The sequence below is a fragment of the Centropristis striata genome, chromosome 5, assembly GCF_030273125.1.
Source record: "Centropristis striata isolate RG_2023a ecotype Rhode Island chromosome 5, C.striata_1.0, whole genome shotgun sequence".
Taxonomy (NCBI): Eukaryota; Metazoa; Chordata; class Actinopteri; order Perciformes; family Serranidae; genus Centropristis; species Centropristis striata.
In genome coordinates, this window is record NC_081521.1 from 16,992,976 (window position 1) to 17,016,120 (window position 23,145).

The following is a 23,145-nucleotide window of genomic DNA, read 5'->3' on the forward strand; positions in this document are numbered from 1 at the left end:
CCACAATGGCCCTGAGAGCTCACAGCAAAGGCAACTTAAGAAAACACATGCAAATTGAAAAAACATCTTAATCAATTTGACAACACAAGCGCAGCATTTAGAAAACACACGCTGTTATTAACCAACACAAATAGTGTTTCCAGAGGACACTTAAAAGTGATGCACACATCTGGACACGCTTGTGATATTATCAAGTTATTTCAAGATAATGATAATTTCTCATTATAACGAATAACAATCATAGCGACATATTGATAGCATGCTAACGTTAGCCGGCGATCGATTGCGGGCTAGCAAGAACTCGGTGCTGTTGAGAGAGACCAACTAAAACGTGTATCATTCATTCATTTATTTTTTTATATATTTACTTAAGTTGCAGCGCTGTGAGCTCTTAGGGCCACTGTAGGTTTCAGATAAAAGGAGTTTTAACATTGTTTAACACATATAGTGCATAATAGACATCCAGTTTGTGTGGTGATCCTCAGAGATGGTCTGTCAGTGTGAGTGTTTGGTTTTGCCGTCATGCTCTCTTCTTCCATCGCTCTGAACCAAACAGACGCTCAGCATCATGAGCTCTGAGGCTGCAGGGACATGCTGCTGAATCATCGCTGCCATTTATCCTGATGCTTCTCTCTGTGCTTCTGTACCTTGGGCTGTTACTGCAGGAAAATATGACATTCACTAACTCTTCTTTTGTACAATAGATCCTGAAACAAGGAAACTCTCTTCTGTTTGTTTTGTAAATTGTTGTAATGTGTAACAAAGCAAACAGAACAGGTAAACAGGAAGCTGCTGGGGAGGTTTTGGCACCAAGTCTGTCCTACATTCCTGTTTCTAACCGTCGGTGGTGAACACGACACTTTTTCACTGGCGGCGGAGCAGAGACTTAAATCACTGTTGGCTTTGTGTTCCTGTTTGCTGTTGTCAGTTGTTTGGGGCTAATTTACCTCCATCTTTTCACCCTCCCGTCCCTCCTCCCATCCACTGGCCCCTTTTATTTTTTCCATTTTGTTTCTTTCTGCTTGCTGTCTGTCGTCTTTTCTTTCCTCTATCCATCCTCCTCCCTTCTTCCCTGTTCTTCCTGTCCTTTTTCTTTCTTTTCTGTCCTTTTGCTGCTCTCCCACATCTTCTTTTCATTCCACTCCACCCATCTGTCCTCCTCATCATTCCTCCTTTCCTTTCTCCATTGTTATCTTTCCCTCTCTCCCTCTCTCTCTATTCCTCCCTCCCTCCCTACAGATACAAGAAGACTCAGGAGACTCTTTCCCAGGCGGGACAGAAGACCAGCGCAGCTTTCACCACAGTGGGCACGGTGCTCAGCAAGAGACTTGGCGACATGAGGTATGATGCAGCAGAGACAAAACGACTCTTAGTTAGGCTACAAGAACAGAAAAGTCAGTGGACAGTGTTCAAACAGAAATTTGGGACATGATATGAAAGATAACCTTTATTCTGGAACAACAAGCTGAAGCAGATCTTAAACTTCAGAACTCATGGCGAGATAAAATAATATCTCTGTCATGTTTTTGGAGTTTCCTGTGAATGTTAAACAGAATATTAGCCCTGTCACAATAACACATTTTTAGGACGATATATTTTCCCAGAAACTATTACAGTAAACGATCGTATCGATGTTGTTTTAGTTTTATAACAATATTAGAGCACAATAAGTACATCCGTTTTCACAGCAATTAATTTTTAAATCTCGAGAATATTAAACATTGGAATTGAAATGTGGAAAAGAAATATTAAAATATCCTAGATAATAAAACATAAATAAATAAACTACAACCAAAACAAATAAAATAGACTTTCATGCTCTGCTAACAAAAATTGCACTGAGATAATCATTATGTATTATATCATTTTATTATTAAAATAACATATAAACAGCTGGAATGGCTGCTTTGGCTCTATTTTTATATATTGATCGATAAGACGATACAGTAATTATCGTGACAGGCCTACAGAATATTCTCACTTCAGATCACCTGACTAAATCCTGTTTTGGGAAAACTATGATATGTAAGCTGGGAAACGTCAGGATATTCTAGCATGTGTTCACATTATCCAGATTTTCTGTCTGCAACAAACACAGGTGCATCTTTGGAGAAAATACATTTGAAAGTTGGGTTTTACTGCTTGCAGAGCCTCCTGGACGTGCCTACACATACCAGGAGGCTGCATGGTGTAGCTGGAGGGTAATAAGTTCATCTATAGATAGACAGATTTATTAATCCACAAGGGGAGATTTTAGTCCAACAGCAGCATAAACTGAATCAGACACAGGAACATAAAAAATAGATCATTTTTTTTATATTATAGCATTTTTTATATTATATTTATAGTCATATTTATTTTATATATTGTTATTGTAACCTATTAATTGTTTTTCTTATATTATCCTAGATTGTGATTGTTTTTGTAACTTGGAGCATTCAGGAACAATAATTTCCTTCAGGATTAATAAAGTTCCATCTTATCACTTGTCTTATAAAATGAAATAGAATTTTAAAAAAAATAAGGAAGTGCTATAGGTAAATATAAAATATACACATAATAGCTTCATTCCTTCCATTTGTACATTTCACAGTAAAAAGCTCAACTTAAATTTATCTACATTTAAATGCAACTCAATAAAATAAGCTGCTCAAATCTGAATCCTGACAGATCACTACGGTTGAATTTCAGCCTGCTTGAACTTTTTATTTTGCAGCAGGTTTGTGCACCATAAATGACTCAAAATGCTGTAGCAATGTAAACACTGCAACGCATCTCTTACTTTAAATGGATTAAGTTCTAGAGATTCTGTTTTTCTAAAGTATTGGAAAAAACAGATAAACCATTCCCAAAATTGAAAACTGGATACCCACTCAGTGAATGAATATCAGAGTAGTTGGATATTCAGGTCCTTTATTAAATTATTTAGTAAAGATGCACTGGATGGCAGCAGCAGTAATATGGAGGATGGAATTTTATAGCATGTTGCTGGTGAGAAACAGCTGAAAGTGAGACAAAAACAGAAACCTGGATGATGTCAAAATCATGTATTTAAGGACCTGAATGATCATGTTACTCTGTCCTCCATGTGAACTTCACACCTCAAATATGATTAAAAAAAACAGGTTAAGGCTCATAGAAATCAGTTATCAGTATGAAACCAGCTGTGTCACTGTCCACTGCTTTTTTTGTTCTGAAATTATCTCCTCGTGCTGATTAAGATAAACTTGTTAATCTTTCTCTTCTCTAACCTAAACCATAGATGTAGAAAATCTGCATAACTGACTCTAACACTTCTTCTGTCTGTTGTTTTACTTATTTAACAGCTTTTTGGTCACTTTACTAACTCGAGGGGTGGTTCAACATGAGGGAATTCTGTCTTTGCAAAGTAAACATGAACAGTTTTTTCTTTTGGCATCAACAAAGTGAAGCTTTGCTGGTTTGTAGGCTGGCTTGGAGCTAAAACTCCAGATGTTGAGCTGGTTGAATATTTAAATTTGTCTTTGTTGGTTTATTTTGAAATAGTTCTAAAATAGTTGGACCATCCCTTTAATGTAGACGACTCTTTCACCCTGAAATCTCACTTTTTAATTTTGCTTAAAACTGCTTGCAGACTCCTTTGCAAGAGAACTGTTCAGTACATCAAACATTGGAGAGAAAAACATTATTATTATATTCGTTTAGTTAAGCGACAAAAGCACAATTCATCCGTGTGATTGATTGATGGGTGAGAGAAAGAGAGAGAAAACTTTTACTAATGGGAAATCAAAGGGAGTGAAGATGCACTTCACGTCTCTGCTGGCTCCTTGTTGACTCACTGTAATTATATTAATGTTTCCATTTCACCGCCCACTCTGATATTTGCTCGGTGAGAGTGTGAGTGTGTCTTGTGATCGTTGGGTTTTCATACAGTTTGTCTCATGAACTTCATATTTCAGCTGTTTTTACTCTTTGTGTGTCCCTGCATGTTGCATGATGTAGCTGCAGAAGTTTTACTTTCATATTTCATTTCTCTTGTTATAAAAATGTCCCATTTTGTTCCTTGAGTGCAGATTGTGTTGCATCTGCTTTAACTACACTTACATGGTGCATATAACTGCTGTGGGGGTGAGGAGGAGTGGATATTTGGTGCTGGAACTTCACATTTATTCAGCTCAAACTGTACCAAATATAAAGAATAAGGATATCTGTGACTTGAATTCACATAAATCCCCAAACGGCAAAATGTGTTACCTCAGCAACACATAGAACCAGGTCTCAAATTAAAATTTACTTTCATCCCCAAGTGATGCTAAACTCAATACTTCCGTCAGAGTTATTGCCTTACCTTTTTATAGGCCAGCTTTTAATGCGAAAAGTTAACCAAAGCATGCACATTCAGACAAACAAAATAGTTGCAGGACAGAAGAATATGTAAAAGATAAAAATAAATAATGAAATAGTCTGCACACAAGATAATTCTCCTATTAACATAAACAGTATTTAGTATCAACCAGGCTCTAATACTATTTCAGGCTTTTATTGTGAAAAAACATGAAGACATTTACTGTTTACTGTGGCTTAATAAGGAGAAGCACCTGGAATTAATCAGAGCAGTGATGAAATGTAACTCAGTACATTTACTCAAGTACTAATTTGAGGTAGTTATCTAAATGTATTGGAGTAGAAGTATAATATTTTACTTTTCTGACAGCTTTAGTTACTTTTCAGGTCAAGATTTATCATAAAAACGTGAATTTTTTTAATAAAATAAAAAAATGAGTCCTACATTCACAGCTACATAAATGCATCATTAATAATATAATGATAAATCTGGAATTTATATAAAAACCTGCATAATAACTACCTTTTTTAAAATACAGCACTTCTACTTGTAGTGGAGTAATTTCACAGTACTTCTACTGATCTGAATACTTGTTCCACCACTGAGTTACAGTAATAAAACATAACTTCTGTTAAACAGAAAGCATCAGAGAGGCATATATAATATGATAATATAATATGCAACTTTTCTGAAGAAACTAACATAATTATAAATTTAGTGAGTGAGCTGCTGTTGTTTTCCTCACTTTTTATATTTGAAATTATGCTTATTTGATTTAACTTTATTTCACAGCTAGATGAGGAAAAAATCTGCAACATCTTGCAAAATATACATATTTATTCTTCTAACAGGCTTAAGTAGGTGGATTTTAAACCTTTGAAAATGTGGTGAGATGATGTGATATCAGTCATGTTTTGAGGTCAGAAACCTGAATAAACCAGGTTTTTTTTTTTTTTTTAGAAACTCAGAAATACTAGCAGGGTTACTCAAATAGAGATACTTTGGCATGAAAACACGTTTTTCAGATTTCTGATCTGTCCGCCACTAGCACAAATGAGTCCTTAAAGAAAGAAATTGCCACCTTTTACGTTGATATCCAATCAGTGTTGGTGGTAATTAAAGCAATAAATTCCTCAGTATTGACTGAGAAAGCTGAGCTATCCTGCTTACATTCAAGTGACTGAGGCTGAATGATCGTATAGCTGAAAGGTTATAAGTTGCATATATACTTTTGCAGGTAGTGAAATAAAAGACAGCAAAAACATCTTTATTTTCCACATTTCGACCGGCAGCACATTACAGCTTCACTAATTCCATTTTTTACCTTTCACAATAAAAAATATATACAGTCATGGAAAACATTATTAGACCACCCTTTTTCTTCAATTTCTTGTTCATTTTAATGCCTGGTACAACTAAAGGTACATTTGTTTGGACAAATATAATGATAACAACTCAAATGCCTGATAAGAGTTTAATTTAAGAGCTGATATCTAACATTTAACATGGTTTTCTTCATAATGATTTTGGTTATCAAGAAAACCATGGAACATGTCTAGATATCAGCTCTTAAATTAAACTGTTTTTGTTCTTATCAATATATTTGTCCAAACAAATATACCTTTAGTTGAACAAGAAACAAGAATGAACAAGAAAGCAAGGGGAAAACAAGGGTCTAATCATTTTTTCCATGACTGTCTCGCTGAAAGGTTATACGTTGCATATATACTTTTGCAGGTAGTAAAATAATAGACAGCAAAAACACCTTTATTTCCCACATTTCCACCGTGAGCACATTACAGCTTCACTCCTTCCATTTGTATGTTTCACTGTAAAAAGCATATATATTTTTCAGCTTGTTAGGACATCTAAGGGTGAGGCTGAGGGTTTAATAATTGTGTAGATGAAGACAGTTTCTGGGCCGTGGTGTCCTCAGTGACAGAGTAACACCTCCTGCTGTGACCCTGCTCCCCTGCTGCTGATAATGCTGCTGTCTCTCCTGTGTGTCTGTGTTTGTGTCTCCTGTGTGTTTGTGTTTGTGTCCTGATGCTTCTCGCTCACGCTCTCTCTCTCCTCCTTGTTTTTTTACTCGCTGCCTTGGTTTGACCTGCAGAGCTCTACCTTTCTCTAATTCCTTTAGGTAAGACGGACTTGTCCGGTTAGGACAAACGGACAAATTAAATCCTGGAGGTTTAGCTGCTGCTGTTCCTGCTGTTGATACTTTTGCTTGTTGCTTTATTATAAACCTCTTTAATTTGATTTTATATCAGCTGGTTTAATGTATTTTGTCCTCGGCACAGTTAGTTTTGAGTATGTATGCTATGAAAAGAATGTTAAACTTGTAGGAAACTATCTGAGCCATAAAATAAATAGTTTCCTGATGAATTGGCTCCACACAAAAAGCTATAAATCATCTGGGTCATTGTCACATTTCTCTTGTTATTTTACTCTTAACTTAATTATTTCTGTATTATTATTATTATTATTATTATTATTATTATTATTATTATTATCATTATCATTATCATTATTATTATTTTAAGTATATTTTCATGCATTTCAAAATAATATAAAAAATTAAAGCAAAAATAGATAAAAATAAATGAAAGTGGAAAGTCGAATAAAGACAGATTAAAATATAATATCAAATAAAAAATATATATATTTATTTTTTACATTATTTTTGGTACATTTAATGGCATTCATTTATCATAGTCATTTATTTTATTTTATTTATTTTTTAAGTTTGGCAGCTTCTGTCTTCCATACTTGGTGCTATTAATTTGACTATTTAATAATGTTTTACTGACAAGACTTAATTAAAAAAACAACAACAGCACCGTAACTGCTGAATTAACTGCATTATATTGTGTGTGTGTGTGTTGTGTGGTGTGTGTGTGTGTGTGCTTGCTTGCTCTCTAACACGTGCACTTCTGTCTCCTCTCTTTAACGCTTTCAAAGTAGCAACTATTCCATTCGCCACTCGATAAGTATGCCAGCCATGAGGTAAAGAAACTTTCTGTCTCTGCTGCTGCACTCACATCACACTGTTATTACATCACATCTTTATAATTGTAATAATAATAATATAATACTGCACAGCTGCTGTTTATCCGTTGATGTCTGTGTTTCTGTTATAATTCTGCTTTCTCAAACAGATTTATAATAAGATCTTTTATAGAGTAAAAGTTAAATAAAATACTGAGTAGACACAATATTTGGTTCACTTTCCTCCTCACACTGTGGAGGAAAACAATGTTTCTGTTTCTTTTAAACCTGTTGGTAGTTCATTATCAGTGAGAAGTTACTCTACTCATTATTCAGGTTAAAACTTTTTCATTCATAGGCAGCTGGAGAGATAATTTATTGAATATTTGTCTGTATAGGCATGAAAATGTATGTGTTTTTGTTTTTTTTATTTTCCGATCATATGTTGACCATTTTTATTTTTGTTGTCTTCTGTATAGTTTCATATTTTAGGAAAGTTCTGTTGTAGTGTCGTCAGTTGACGTGACATTAACAGTATTTTTTATAATGAATGGAAATCCTATTCTCTTCTCTAAACATATTTAGAGGAGATAATATGATTTCACAGTTTAGGATGGTATTTGTATGGAGGTTTATAAGTAATGCAGCTTTTTCTTTAATTGTTCTTTGTTATAATAAAAGTTTTATTAAGGTTCTTTTTTTCTGCCGTCACCAGCTGGAGTTTTTATTCATGCTGCTTTCAGTGGATGTGATGTAAACTTGTTTTATTGTGACTATAATGTTGTGTCTTTGTTCTGCAGGAACTCTGCAACCTTCAAGTCATTTGAGGATAAAGTGGGGAACCTGAAGGTGAGAGAATGCAGAAAATACTATGTTATGTTCGGTTTATAGGCTTTCTTCTTTCTGTAATACTGCTGACAAACAGCAAACAATCTGAGCCGTAAACAAAACCTGAAGGTAAAAACCCAGAGTTAATTTCTCTCTAAACACCAGATTTAAATATGTTTTCTGCAAAAATACACATTTATTGTCAAAAGAAACTGTAAAACAGGCATTGTAAGAGTAAGAAAAAGTGACCAAAACTTGTGTTAAAATGTTGATATTCGTGTCAATCTCTTTATTCTACATGTGTCATTTAAAATAAAGCGTTTGCACTTACTAGATCCTGTTAAAAACATTAAATTCTGCTCCTCAGAGAGTCAGAATTATCAGTTATCAATTATCACTTTTTTTCAGGTTTCTGTCATTCTAACTGTTATTCTGCACTTCAGGAACACACTGATGTTTTTAAAATGAGGTCAAAGTGATTTTCTTCCTGACAGGAAACAGAATCTGTGATTAGTCAGTTTATTATCGCTGCCGATCAATATCTCTGATCTGTCTCTTCTCTCTCTCTCTCTCTCTCCCTCTCAGTATAAAGTCGTTGGGCCCAGAGGGAACGGAGAAACCGCCAGCTCCCCGACCGACACCACCCCGACTCAGGAGAACCCGCCTTTCTGAACGCACCCCCCTCCTCCTCCTCTTCCTCCTCGCTGCCACCTCTCCTCACGACCTGAGACTGTACTATTATCACCTCACATCGCAATGCCAGCCCGATGACCTTCTGACCCTCCACCTCACCGACTCGCCGCCACTCTCTTTGCTCCAGAAGGTCTGTGTGTCTGCAGACGGGCGGAGGTGAAGGACTCGTGGGTTTTTGAGGTGGGACGAGCGTTCCCATCGCTGCTGGTCCCGCGGTTCTTCTGCCTCGCTGTCGAGGAAAAGGAAAATGTTTTTTTGATGTCTAAACATGAATAATTTACAGATCATGTTTCGTTAGACCCTGACCTTAGACTCTGTGTCTCCTGCAGGGAATTCCTGTTTTACCTGGCTAAAAACGACTAAAAAAAGGCATTATTAAGAGGCTCTAAATGAGGGATTAAACTTGTTATTGAGGGTTTGTTAAGGTGCAGCTGCATCAAAACTCTGCATGTGCATTTTTACACCCCAAAATCAGAGTTTATCTGCAGGATGAGGGTGGAGGAGCGTTTTACGGGTGGTTCTACTGCTACGTTTTCTTTTTTCTCACTTCTATCATGTTCTTTAATCATACATTCTCACTGTGAGCACCACAGGCTGCACACCTTAATTCACAGGCTCCACCTGCAGGTTAGTGGTTAGACTGGGCGGGGGGGGGGGGGCATCTTCAGACCTTCTACTGCTACATGCATGTGCATATCTCATCTCAGTTGTACCATAAAAAACATGCAAAGATTTAAAGACGGACCCTACACCAGGATGTAAAAACAGAAAAAAATAAACCTTAAACCATTTTGTATTACAAACTATTTTACACTGCTTTGCATAATGTTTTTACATAACTTTTATCGATATGTATAAATATATATGAATAAATCTATTGTCACTGATGCTGCCGGATGGTGGTGATCAAGTTGGGAGTTTAAGAAAAAAAAAAGCAGGAGGAGGCGAAAAAAACACAAAAAAATAAAACGCTGTGGGTCAGTTCCACAGACTGTCTCGTCTGTTTAAAGAAATTCTGAGGTCCTGAAACTAAAAGTTTGTGGAACTGATTCATCAGCAAGCTGCAGGCAGGTGAGGAGAAACGTAATCAGACTGGTATTATCTGACAGACTGGATCTGAAGCTGCAAGTCAAACTAAAACCTCCAGAGGAATAAAAAAAGATTTGAAACCACTTTGACTGTTTCTCTTCACCTGGTGTGATTGCTGTGGAGGACCGAAGCTGCCAAAAGTAAAAATAAAAAACAAAATAAATAAATGGCTTGATAAATGTTTAATTTGCCATAAAAAGTACTAAACTAATATTAAAAGTAAATGTGCATTAATTAAATAAACCCTAACCCTGTTGTATTAATTCTCCTATTTAAATTTCCCATTTATTTATTTAGATTACAGCCTTTTTTGCATAATGATGAAATGAATACAGAAAATAACACAAAAATAAGTTTTGGGAAGAAATGCAAAGGGAAAATTCTACATAAATAATTACATTTAAAATGAATAATTAATAAAAGCAAAAATGCATTAAAAAGACATTAAAAAGAAATAAATTAAAGGGAAACTTTAATTTAAAAGAATTGGGGAAATTAATACAGATGCAAAATAAATATTTAAAAGGCAAATTTAAACAGAAATATTAGTTTCTGTCACATTCTATCAATAAACTAATGCCTAGTTGTATTGTTAACATTGTTGGCACATTAATTGTCATTATTTAGAGTTGTTTATTTGTGTATTTCAGCAGCGTTTGTCCTCTGCAGCTGCAGCTTCCTGTTGATGCTGTGACGACGCTTTGCTGTGTAACCACCTGGTGAATGTCAACGCTTCTCTATCGGCCTTACTCACTTTAATGCTTCACTTGTTGTTATGATTTAGCTGGTAGAAAAGAAGAAATAGTTGTTTTCCTTTCCTTCATGTTCTCTTGTTTTGTTGTTTAGACTTGTACAGACTGGTTGGATTGAAGGACGGGGATGTCGCGTGATAGATTTAGAGAACGCGTCATTAAAAACATCTCGCTGCCAACAAACCCCTTAATGCACTCCTGCTAACACACACGCGCACACACACTCAAACTGCATGAGGCCAAATTAACACACTTTTTATAACGACTCACTGTTGTTCTTATCGTTGTTCACCTGTCGTGATAATTATTAGAAGCTCTTTCAAACTAAAAGGCCTCAGAAACTGAAGGTGACCACGAACCTGAACGCACCGTCACTTTTCTGCTCAACATGAAAAATTAAAAGGTTGTTTACCTTTTTCCCTAAAGTTGAAGATAGAAGAACAACTTTGTACATAAGCCCATTTGTGCCAGAAAGAAAAGAGGTTTAAAATGAGCCTTGTGTTTAAAAAAAAAAAAAAAGTCCTGTAAGTTATTAAAATGAGAGACTTTCTCAAAATGTCTTCTCTCAAAATAACTGACTATGGCAAAAATTATTAGAAACATTTTCAAAAATAATTACATAATATTGGAAAATAATGTGACCTTTTTTTAAATTATTATACAACATTGCAAAAATAATTAGAATTAGCCAAAATTATGAATAAATAATCAAGAGAACATTTTTCAGAATAATTAAATCGTTCTGCAAGATAATGACACTTTACAATGTTGCAATAGCAAAGTAATAAAAAAACACAAATAGTAACTAAGAATCTCAAAATAATCAATATTGCAAAAAATGGGAAAATCTTTCAAAATCACTTTTGCAATATTAAGATATTGTTTTGAAAATATTTCTAATTATTTTGCAATAGTGAATCAAGAGAACATTTTCATAATAATTAAATCGTTCTGCACAATAACTCCCAAATAGTAACTAAGTATGTCAAAATAATCCTTTAATACAGCAAAAAATAATGAGAAATATTTTTAGAAATAATTACTTAATATCTCAAATTGAGGAGAACCTTTTTGAAAGTGAACAGTTTTCTCAAAATAATGACTTACTGTTGCCAAATAATTAAAGTGCAAAATGATGAGAAACTTCTTCAGAAAAAGGACTTGGTGTCTCAACATGATAACAGACTTTTCTTAAAACAATGTGTTAACATTTTAAAAACATGTTGCGATATGAAGTCATGATTTAAGATCCTAATCACTTTGGTGGAACATCGTATCCGCTGGTTTGACATATGTGACACTACTGTTTATGAAACATCACAGCAAACGTACTGAAAATCTTTAGACACTGAAGCTGTTTCAATGTTGCAAAAAATGTTTTTTTTCGCCCATTAAAACTCCGAAACGTTGCTCTTGCACCCTGCATCGTCGCGTTTTCTGGAGGCAGTATAGCTAAAATCGTAAAATAATTAAAGCCAAAACTTTCCAGGAGTTGTCGACCAACAGAAAAGCAGAAAATTAACAAAAATGATTTAAAATCCGCTGGGCTTCAAAGAACAAAAACTGAAAACCATCAGAATCTGCTGCCAGTGTGTCATCATACGTGTATTTTCTTGTTTTTGTTTTTGTTTTTGTTTGTGTTGATCATTTTGGTAGTTAATATATTATTCCTGTTAGGTGAATTGTTGTTTTCTTTTGGCATTTCTTTCTGTTAGCAGAGGTGGACTTTTAGAGAAGTTAATGTACAAAAAATATTGCCATCAATTTAAGAAAATAACAAAAACAAGATGCCAATATTTAAATGTCAAATGTTACAAACGAAATCTCTCTTTCTGCCTCTGAGACTTTCTGCTTCGCCTAGATGCACACTACAAGAAATGTACAACTTGTTTCATTCAGAATTAACTTGGAAAAAGTTTATTTTTCTTGCTCAGAGGTGATGCTTTTTGCAGGGCATTGATCTCACTCTGCACAAGAAAAATATATGTCTAAATTCTGGATTTAATGACTTGTTAAAGTGGACTTTTTCTAAAAGCTGCAGTCAGTTTAGAGGGAGACTATAAATAGAAGAAGGATGTGATGTAACTTTGTTTTTGGTGCTAATGGGGAAGTGCAGCACACGACAGACTGGAGGACAGAAGATACTTATAGCTTTATTTAGGTCCGGGCTTAGTTGATGTAGAATATCAAAAGGGATCAGATTTGGAAGATTATGGTGAATGAATAAAGAAACAAAACATTTTTTTTTTGGGTTTTGTTGTATATGTTTGGATATCAATAAAGCATTCCTTTAAATGAATGAGTGTCCGGCCAGTATTTTTAATCTGTATTTTCCTGAAATTTGCCAGATGTAACATATTAAACTTTTTTTTTAAATTCTGTATATCAATACTATGATCAAAAACTAAAAAACTAATTTTTTGCACTAAAAAAGCAGAAAATATGTATTAGATTTTAGTCAAATTGGTTAAAAATTGCATTTAATGATTTAGGTACTTTTTCAAGAAAACATTTAAAAATATGACTTCTAAAAACCTCTATGTATTTATTTATTTTTATTGAACACTATGAACATACAGGCTTTAGTCAGTAAAAAATCAATTTGTTTATTCAAATTGAAAACTATGAACGTCCAGAAATTAGTCTGCAAATAAAAATTTTTTGGTCGGTTAAAAAAACATTATTTATTTTTTTAAATTGAATATTATGAACGTACAGGTATTAGTCAGCCAAACGTTACATTTCATTATTTTGGTACTTTTTCAATAAAAAATTAGCAATCTTGAATTGCTAAAATTATATATATATTTTATTATTTACGGTGGCCCTGAAGTGCAAAACACACCAGCAATTCACACAACGCGCCAGCAATTCACACAACGCGCCAGCAACACATCACAGACAATGTCACACCAACATCAAATGACACCTCTGATGAAGGCTACAGAGGCAAGGTACCCGAAACTTGTCAGGTACAAGAAACTATTTTGCTATATTGGCCTTGTATAGAGAAACAGTGTTAAAAAAAAAAGCTCCTTTATGTGTTTAGTACCTCTACAAGACTTAATGAGGAATGGACTTGTGTATCTGTGTTAATTTAGTTGGTCCATTGTAAGATGATCTTGTAAGAGATCAGTGTATCTTAGTTCTGCAGATTTTTGTATTTTAAGCAAGTCAATAGAGTGGTGACGTGTTTAATCTGTGATCAGGAAAATTTACTTCAGAAAAGAAAACGTAGTTCCCTGACCGGGAATCGAACCCGGGCCGCGGCGGTGAGAGCGCCGAATCCTAACCACTAGACCACCAGGGAAGGCTGAGTAACCGAATTTCTTAATTTGCCATATACTTAAAACGCGTCATTTATTCAGTTAGTCGTGCTATTTCAGCAACGCAATGCTGCTTATTAGGGCCACGGGGCAATCGCACCGAGCACTGTTGTTATACTGTGGATTTTTTCTTCTTTCGTCCCGCAATTCGTCCTATATATATCAAGTATATATCAAAACGTTTGATCGGGATCGGTGTGCTATTACTTTTCTCTACGGAATACGAACTTTTCGCGAAAAACTGCACAACATTTTTGCATTGAAGTGAATGGGACGGCCGAAAAAAAAGAGAGCAAAAAACAACAATAATTGGAGATTTTCAAACGTCTACTCCTCCGGCATAATTTCACCTAGAGACGATTTAAACAGTTGACACAAGTCTTGTGTATTGGTCTATTAATACACGTTTCGATAGGTCATATCGGTTTTTTTTTATCAATCCCTGTTCAATGACCATGATCATTTTTGGAGAAATTCTGAGATTATAATGGGTGTGTATTGCATGGAATGTTCGTGATAGGTTTTATGGTTTTGCCAAAAATGCTTTCTGTTTGAGGCCAGAAATTCCTTGACGTATTGTAATAAAATGTAAAAATTAAGAACTTGGACGTCTCCTGATCATCATCATTTTAAAGGTTTCCTCAATGCAGTTCTCTAACAGTTGCTGTATAAATAAATACTTGAAAAGGAATAGTTGTTGTAGGTGTGCTCCTTGTTTATAATATACTATCATAACATTACTAGTATTAATTGTTTGAAATCTCTGAAGAATCTCTACATAGTGTACACACACCGGCAGTAGCCCCCGTGGCCCTTTCAGAATTTCTCCAGGGGAAACATTTCGCGATACCTTCGCTCGGTATCGCGAGATTTGTCTAGTTAACATCATGAAAATATTTTTACAAGTTGTCGTGGCCGAGTGGTTAAGGCGATGGACTAGAAATCCATTGGGGTCTCCCCGCGCAGGTCCGAATCCTGCCGACAACGGAAAAAACTTTTTTTTTTCTCTTTCACTCTAAACTCAAATAAAGCATTGGTGTAAAATATATAATTATAATGATTATCAATAGGTGTGGCTTAGGAACAATTTATTCTCCAATGTGAATATGATAATAAATACAAACGAACGAACAAAAGGCACGTCTACAGACACATACTATTGGATAGATCTCACGCATTGAATTTTAAGTCGGATGTAATTTAGACATTTTACCACAGGAAGGCGCTCTGTGCACTATGCTTGTGATCGGTCAGCTGTAGTGATGTGGTGCAGAAATTGACAGCGTGAAAGTCACTGAAATACAACATATGTTAACTAATTCGGATTCGGACCACTTATATTTTAAGAAATGTTAATTAAAGATACACTTAAAGTAGGCTATATAAAGACAACAGAACAACCGAAGCTTTTATCTGTGAGCCATCTGTGGGTTTTTTTAAAGCGATGTTTAACAATAAAGACAAACTGGCCTATATATATATATATATAATTTTGTGGAACATTATATCATTCAGTTAAAAAGAAACATTAAATTATTTCATTTTTAATTTTAATTTTTATGGAACATTATAAACTTGCAGACATTAGTCGGTTAAAAAGAAACATTTATTTAATTAATTACTTTAAATCTTGATTTTTTTTATGGAACATTATGAACGTACAGACTAGTCAGTTAAAAAAAATATTTATTTATTTAATTTTTTAATTCTTTCGAACAATATGCACGTTCAGACATTAGTCGGTTAAAAAGAAGCAGTTATTTATTTAATTTTATTTATCAGTTTTACGGAGTATTATAAACGTACAGACAGTAGTTTCTTTAATTTATTTTTACGGATCATTATGAACGTTAAGACGTCCGTCAGTTAACAATCGGTTGACTCCAGCATGATGACATGAGCGGTCATCTCTACGCCCCGCCCCCTGACTGCTGCCTACGTCACAGCCCTCTCCTCTATAAAAAGCTGGAGCCGGCCGTTGGCGTTGGAAGAAGTCTCGTTAATCTCCGCTCGGACCTTGGAGGGTTACATTTACCCAAAACTTATTTTCAAATGGGCCCCGTCGCCTAGCGTTTACTCCCCCAGCCTCGCCGACTGAGTTGAATTGGGTGCTACCGAACATCGAGCACGTCCGGGTCCCTGAAAGGTAAAATAGGGGCTTTTATACTGGGGCTTTAAATAAAATGGTGGGGTTTCTTCTCGATGATGGGTGGTGGGCGAGCTAACGATGCTAACAGCTAGCCTGTGATAATGGCAGCTGTGGCAGTCTTTGTTTTGAGTTTCAGAATAATAATTGCTATGTAAGATAGTTACCTCTCGTTTTGCTCGTTTTTTTTAATTCACAGAATACTAACGGTAATATTTCCGGTGACAAAGACAAACTGACAGTTTAAATGTCAACAGATTGTTACAGTAGATCCCGTTAGATGTTGATGATGTTGTTATTGTGTTTGTTTGAGACTAAATTTCCTCTTTGCAACTGAGGTGAAGCTTGACGATTTATCCCTGATCCCCTCTATGACAGGCTTTATTTAACACTCATCGGCTCCTTAAAATATGATTTTATTCACCTATTTCTTCATATGTACAGAATAACGTCAACATGTCGGTTTGGTGCAGTGATAACTTGATGTAAACAACACCCCTGCAAACCGTGGGCTGACGTCATTGTATTGTAGATGTGAACACGAAAAACAAAACCTAAATCTTTCTGATTTTTAAATTATTTATTTCGGATGTATTTTGCACGTGAGACGCGACCAGTTTATGTGCATTAAATATTCAGATTATTTGTGTTTTCCACATTTCTTCGGGTTTGTTTGTTTTCTGCAGCTGGAGTCCAGCATGTTTTTCCTCACGTTTAACTTGTCACGTTTTCCTGCATACCATCACTGCTGAGAGGATTAGTGGATCAATTGATTAATCATCGAATAATCACCAACAGTTTTGATTAAAAATCAATTGTCTAAGGCATTAATCAAGTAAAACAGCCCAACATGTCCCTGTGGTTGTTGTTTATTGACGTTATAGCCCAAGGGTTTTTAATCTTTTGTTTAACAAAGGACAAGATGGAGAATACACCCCTCATGTGCATATATATATTTTAAACTTCTAAATTCTTAATTTCTCTAGTCCTCTATTAAACAAAATTTGTTCGTTTAGAACATAATCCATGAAATTTTGTAAATGCATTAGAATTAATTAAAATAATAGGTAAAAAAAAGATTAAATAAATGTGTATGGTGACAATTTAAATGAATCTAAACCCCTGGCGTGACAGACTCCAGTTTGAAACTCAATGTTGTAGATTACACTATTAAATGATAGACTAATTAAGTCTGTAAACAGTCCTTAGTTTGGCCCTAAGGGTTAACTGAAGGTTAATTTATTTGTCATGTCAACAATCAAAGTCGACACTTAACACAGAAGAACAACCAATTGATTTATAATGCATTATGATTTGAATCAGATCTGATTAAACAGCCAGTACATTGTCAGAAAAATCTATTTTAATGGTTAAATAATTGTTTCTTAAAGCAAAAATGCCCAAAAGGAATTGCTTCCAGCTTTTATTAATGTCAATATTTCTATAATAATAAAGTGGATAACTTTAGATTTTGGACAAAACAAGACATTTGAATAGGGCAACAGAACGCTTTCACTATTTTCTGGCATTTTATAAACCTAACTATAACTTGATCCTCTGAGTTATGAGTCCCAGTCTGGTTTTAACCATACTTTTTTTTTTTTCTCACCTCACCAGGTTTCCATCAAGCACATTGCACAACGACCAACTACAGTAGAATGGCAGCTATTCCAGCAGGTGGATCTCTCGTGGCGACCACTGACTACTACCGAAGTGAGTCTCTCTCCTTTCTTACTCCTTTATTACACAGATCACAGCAAACTCACACTCGTCCTCTCCGCTGACCTACTCCTAAACTACAGATAAAGCCTCATTAAAGTGTAGATATAGTAAATCACCTTCTCTGAGTAAAAGATGACGAGTATGTAGGCCAGGGTGGAAGAATTTGGGTCTCAGGATGAGTCATTTATCTCATAACATTCATTGTTTGTATAAATTTAATCTTAGCAAGATTGAATCCAGTACTATTTGATTTTAATACTGACCTGTCGTGTCCTGTGTAACACAAGATTTAGAGTTAAAAACGGCAAAAATATACACTTATGGTTGCTGCAAGTGATGCATTTCCCTTTTTAAAGTAGTAATGTTGTAAGTGTACAGCCAGTTTTTTTTTTTTGTTGTTTTTTTTAGTAGAGGATGAGAAGAAGCGAGGAAATGACAGTAAGCTTCTTCAAGACAACGCCCTTCCTGATTTCTTTTTTTGTTCTTGTATATCCAGAATAGCTTCAAACTAGACTCCAAAGTCGTAAGAGATTACATATGTGGCTTCAGGAGTATGTGCTGCTGGTGTGGTGTGTGTGTGTGGGGGGGGGTTTCTCAAAGAGCCAAATAGTCTTGTAACCTGTCTCATCAAATTAAATCTGAAGCGTGCTCTGGCTCGCCCCTCAGCCGGTGGTTACATAACTTGATTGACTGAAACAGAATTTTGATTTTAAGGGAACAGGTAGATATTATGCCAGAACATAACGCTTTTAAAGCATTAGGTGAAATATTTAACTCCTCAATGTCCTCCAGATAAAATGTACCTCTGTACTTGTCACGTTTCTCCTTTTCAGTTCTGCTGATTAAACGACCAAGTCTTTAACTCTTTCTCTGCCTGTTCTCTCTCGTGCAGGGCGCATTGGCTCTACGTCCAGTAGCAGCTCTTGCGGCAGTTCGGAGTACAGTGGAGAGGTCATCCCTCACCATCCAGGTGTGTGTCCATCTGTCCAGAAACTCATGGCTTCACTGCAAATTAAATGTGTGTCATTATGAAAAAGTCTCTAAAAGGACTTTTGACTCTTAGTGGAGGGAAGTAAAAACTTGTTGTTTTAAACCTGTTTTAATAAAAGTTTAAAGAGAAGATGGGCTGACAAACACACTTTTCATAGAACAATATTCACAAACTGATTAAAAATGGATCTATCTATCCTGTCTCTTTGTATTGAACCAATAAAAAGATAATAACTTTACACTAATACTCCAAATTCCCTCTAAACCCCCAAGCTCCTGTCACATTTTACTCACTGTGGCCTCAATTTTCACTGCAGTATACAAAATCTATATACATCCATAAGTCCTCCAGCTCTACTGAAACGGCACAATCATGGCTAGGAGAAGGGAGACCTGTAAAATGTCTTGTGCAGAATAACCGTTATAATGCCACAAATTACACAAAAGAGAAAAGCGTGAATTGAATTGCTGAGGAGCAGAATTGAACATTTTTAACAAGATCTAGTCAGTTCAAACGCTTTAATTTTTAGTCTAACCAAATGAACTGCTTCTGAAAAAATACCACAGTTTTTGGTTGTTGGCGATCGCCATTACTTGGCGATAATGCCTGTTTTTACATTTTCTTTCTATGATAAAGTGAGTTTCTTCTATCAAAGAAAACCCAACAGGGGTTTTATTTAAAGGTCAGAGAGTTGACTAACTCAGAGCTGCTGCTCAGGATTTGCGTGTTCGTAGTAATCACATGAGGAAATAATGCAAGACAACTGACGTGCACTGCTAAAAAAAACAACTGCTGTGGTCTTGGAAGGAACAGCGTGTTCTGCTCAAGAGAAGTAACAGCCACAGGAGCGTGTCTCTACACCAGATCCAGATGTTTCTGTCCGTCGCTCGGCCACATCCTGTGTGCAGTGTGGACAACAGTCTGAAAAAACATGATGACATTGCTCTCCATCGTCATCATCCCTCCCATTACTCTGTTACTCAGTAATATTGCAAACAGAACTGTAGTCTCTGATTGCGGTGGTTGAGTCAGCGGTTACCTCCGAACGCAAACCGCTACACAGGTCGAGTCATCTGGGAATACACCTCGCTCACATCTGATCCTGCTCTCTCTAATCTGGCAGAAAAGTTGTCAGTCGCGTGTTTTCAGTTCTGACTCACTCTGTCTCTGACTACACTTGCGTTCAGCCAGCTCCTGGTATACCAATATAACTCTCAGCACCAGTTAGGATCTGCTGAGTTCACCAGTAATCCTGGATCAGCGTCTCAGTGCAGCTTTACGTAAAAAACCATCTGGGCCGACAGATAAGTGCTGTCACCGTGCCGGTTTATAACTGCTGGCTCAGCTTTTTGTTGTCAGGGGGCTGATATTTTCAGCACACACACACACACACACACACACACACACACACACAGGAGACGCTGCTGGAAATTAAAGTAGGTGAAAGGGGAAATGTGTGTGTTAGACAGTGCAGAAAGATAACTGGTGGTAAAATGGCTTTATTTAGCCACAAAAAAACACTGGTAAAAGATGTCAGACTAAACTTAGTTTTAGGGTTTACATTGTTTGCTCTGTGTTATAACCGGAGCGAGACTAATGTGGGATATTGGAAGGGGAGAAAATGTCAGGATAACTGATATACTGTGGAAAAATAATGAATCATAATATGTCAGGGAATCAAAATAGGACTGGTCATAAGTGGCTAGACAGTTTTTATTCAAGTCACAAGTTTCTTTTTAATTCAATGAAATGAAACCACATTTTGCACTGGAACAGTTTTGGTAGAGTCGGGTCAGTTATTCTCTGACTGGCACCACTTTAAGAACCGGCCTGACCTAGAAGCTAATTACAGCACGCAGCAGTGCTACTGTAAATGTAACTGCCTGTATGTTAATGCAGCTGCTACAGGCGTCACAGAAACAAATGCGAGAGGGGAAACCTGAGCCTTGGCTGATGAAACACACACTCAACTCAGACACACACATTCCCATATTAACATTTGGTCTCTGTAATGGTCAGGCTGCTGTCTCACTTCAGTGGTTGAACTGTTCCTCAGCTCACAATGAAAAGCTGAGCAGCTTTAATCTGATGAGGAATTTAAAAACCAAAACTTGCCGTACTGGAGTGTTTACATGTTGAATTAAAGATATACAAACTGACAGACAGGAGTCTAGATGAAATGCTCTGTGTGTTCTGTGTTAACCTTAAACTCATGCTGTCATTGTCTTCCTCCGCAGGACTCCCCAAGCAGGACTCTGGACATTGGTGGTCCAGTTTCTTCTTTGGGAAGCAGCCTGGGATGACCCCACTGACTGAGGAGGCACAGCAGAAGTAGGTATCAGCACACACACACACACACACACACACACACACACACACTCACACACTCACACTGCTGACTCATCCCCTCATGCTGCTGCAGCTTCAGTGTTTTTCTAATCTGGGCCATAATCCTTACAGTTTGTAAAAATGCCCAGTTTCTGCTCTCTCAAATTTGGAGCTGCATAATGTTTCTTTGGGGAATTTTTCAATATCGAGGAGAGGGCAATTTGATATTTTGCTTCTCAAGTATTTTACTGGCAGAGGAGTCCAGGACAGTTCTGTAAATTTTGTTAAATAAAGCGAACCAAGCATGACAGTGTAGATCATGCATGTATTACTCAAAGACCACATACACCAAAAATAGTTCTATAACTTCTGGGGTTGCTGTTTGGATGATGCTTTTCTAGGCTGTGGGAAATTGTTGTTTTTCCGCATTTAAAACCTCTAAGGGGGAAATGCTTATAACAATACCTCATGTGGCCACTGGGACAAATTGGCTGCAGTGGCTGAAATACATGGAGAATGTTGTTCTGCAGCATGCCTGCAGCAGAGCATGTCCATAATAATATACAAAGCTGCGTCATACTGCTTATCTCTAGTTCTGGGTTTTATTTTATGTCGCCCTCAAACAGGTAAAAACTACTTAAAACTGTAAGAAAAACTAGTACAATCTGTTAAAGATTAAAAATCAATAAATCATTGTACCAGCGACTATGTGATCTAGCAGAGCAACCTTTGGGTGTTTTTACATTTAAGGCTGGGTGATAATTCAATGTGATAATTTATCTACTTTCATTTGAGTCCATTAATTCTAAAAAATCTAGAAAATAATTTAAAAAGATGAGTTTGATGGTTTTAAGTATGTCTGTTAATTAATTTTGTCGGGTAAATATTAGTAGGTTTTGATTTTAGTTCTTTTTTTGGGCTTCATTTTGATATTGAGAGATACAGAGTGAAAGGAAAGGGCTTCGAGCCGGTTTAGAGCCAGGGTGGCTTACGAGGACTCTGCCTTAGTGGTATGTGCTTTACCAGTGTTCCACCGAGGAACCCCAATTATTATATATTTTTTAATTAACTGGCCACTAGAATCCTGTTATGTTTCAAAACTGACAAAAGAAGTTGAGTATCACTCTGTCTCTGTGTAAATCCATCACACTCGGGCACCTTTTCTATTGTACAGAATCAGGAATGTTTTCTCTCTCCGTCTGTCTCAGGGCGGGGGTCCAAGGTGTAGTGACGAACGGTCAGATCACCTGCGTTGCTAGGGAGATGGTGATGCAGCGCCAGGTGAGTGAGAGCAGCGACGCAGGAAGCCCCACCTCCTCCTGATCCCGCAGCCTCACCCTGACCTCGCCGCGCCTCGGGGGGACCGGAGGGGGGTATCGAACCAACGACCAACGCTAGGTGACGGGAGGAAATCCCGTTTACAACCTTATTAGTTTCTTTTTATATTATTATTCATCGTAGTTACAGGCTGCCTTACCTGTTTTTTTGTTTCTGTAACCTTTTTTCTTTCTTTTTTTTTATTGACAACAAAAAAAAACAAGAAGTTAAAATAAAATGTAAAAAAAAAAAAAAACAAGACGATGATGCAACTGATGAACTCCTTTTGTGTTTTTTAACATTTGTACTGTGTTTGTTATACTGTGTTGCTTAGACACACTGTGGTGCATTCACATCCACATGCCTTTGTTAAACATTTTTCACTTTTGTCACCCTGTGATTGCAAATGCAATAAAGTAGACTCTTGCAGCCTAAATGTTCTGTGTTCCTCTTTTTGTTCTTCTGGTGTACATTTAAAGCAGAAATATCCCTTTAAACTCCCAACAATTAACTGTGAAAAGAGAAGTTTAGTTTGAAATCAGTATTTATTCCAGTGCAACAACAGCTTTTTCTGTGGTTTTAAGAACATGATTTTTTTTCTATCCTGTGTAAAAATTCCTACAAGGTAAACAAGGTTAAAG

The 23,145-nt window shown here is 36.2% G+C and overlaps 2 protein-coding genes and 2 non-coding genes across 12 annotated transcripts in view; 3 read left to right on the forward strand and 1 right to left on the reverse strand.

Annotated features, from left to right (window-relative positions):
* tpd52l2b (tpd52 like 2b) overlaps positions 1-12,973 on the forward strand; it is a 38,740-nt gene extending 25,767 nt beyond the window's left edge. For 3 of the 9 annotated variants that reach the window (XM_059332361.1, XM_059332365.1, XM_059332362.1), the window contains 5 exons: positions 1,240-1,341; positions 6,438-6,464; positions 7,286-7,330; positions 8,113-8,161; positions 8,726-12,973. In XM_059332361.1, the coding sequence (XP_059188344.1) occupies positions 1,240-1,341; positions 6,438-6,464; positions 7,286-7,330; positions 8,113-8,161; positions 8,726-8,812 (310 nt within the window). In that variant the 3' untranslated portion in view covers positions 8,813-12,973. The remainder of the gene's footprint in view (positions 1-1,239; positions 1,342-6,437; positions 6,465-7,285; positions 7,331-8,112; positions 8,162-8,725) is intronic. The other 6 variants (XM_059332364.1, XM_059332369.1, XM_059332367.1 and 3 more) reach the window with 3 other exon arrangements.
* A 939-nt stretch (positions 12,974-13,912) lies between these two features.
* On the reverse strand, positions 13,913-13,984 carry trnae-cuc (transfer RNA glutamic acid (anticodon CUC)). The gene has a single exon. It is a non-coding gene; the product is annotated as a tRNA-Glu (tRNA).
* A 921-nt stretch (positions 13,985-14,905) lies between these two features.
* trnas-aga (transfer RNA serine (anticodon AGA)) lies at positions 14,906-14,987 on the forward strand. The gene has a single exon. It is a non-coding gene; the product is annotated as a tRNA-Ser (tRNA).
* Positions 14,988-15,981: 994 nt separating this feature from the next.
* ppdpfb (pancreatic progenitor cell differentiation and proliferation factor b) lies at positions 15,982-22,940 on the forward strand. Its single transcript, XM_059333267.1, has 5 exons — positions 15,982-16,146; positions 17,764-17,859; positions 18,761-18,838; positions 21,097-21,190; positions 22,396-22,940. Exons 2-5 carry the CDS (start codon positions 17,805-17,807, stop codon positions 22,508-22,510), a joined length of 342 nt encoding a protein of 113 aa, XP_059189250.1. The 5' UTR covers positions 15,982-16,146; positions 17,764-17,804; the 3' UTR covers positions 22,511-22,940.
* The last annotated feature ends 205 nt before the right edge of the window (positions 22,941-23,145 follow it).

Excerpts from the sequence above, each read along its gene's own strand:
- ppdpfb (XM_059333267.1), top strand. The coding sequence starts at position 17,805 with ATGGCAGCTATTCCAGCAGGTGGATCTCTCGTGGCGACCACTGACTAC. Across the intron at positions 18,839-21,096 it reads GGTCATCCCTCACCATCCAG|GACTCCCCAAGCAGGACTCT; the intron begins GTGTGTGTCCAT and ends CTTCCTCCGCAG. Across the intron at positions 21,191-22,395 it reads ACTGAGGAGGCACAGCAGAA|GGCGGGGGTCCAAGGTGTAG; the intron begins GTAGGTATCAGC and ends CGTCTGTCTCAG.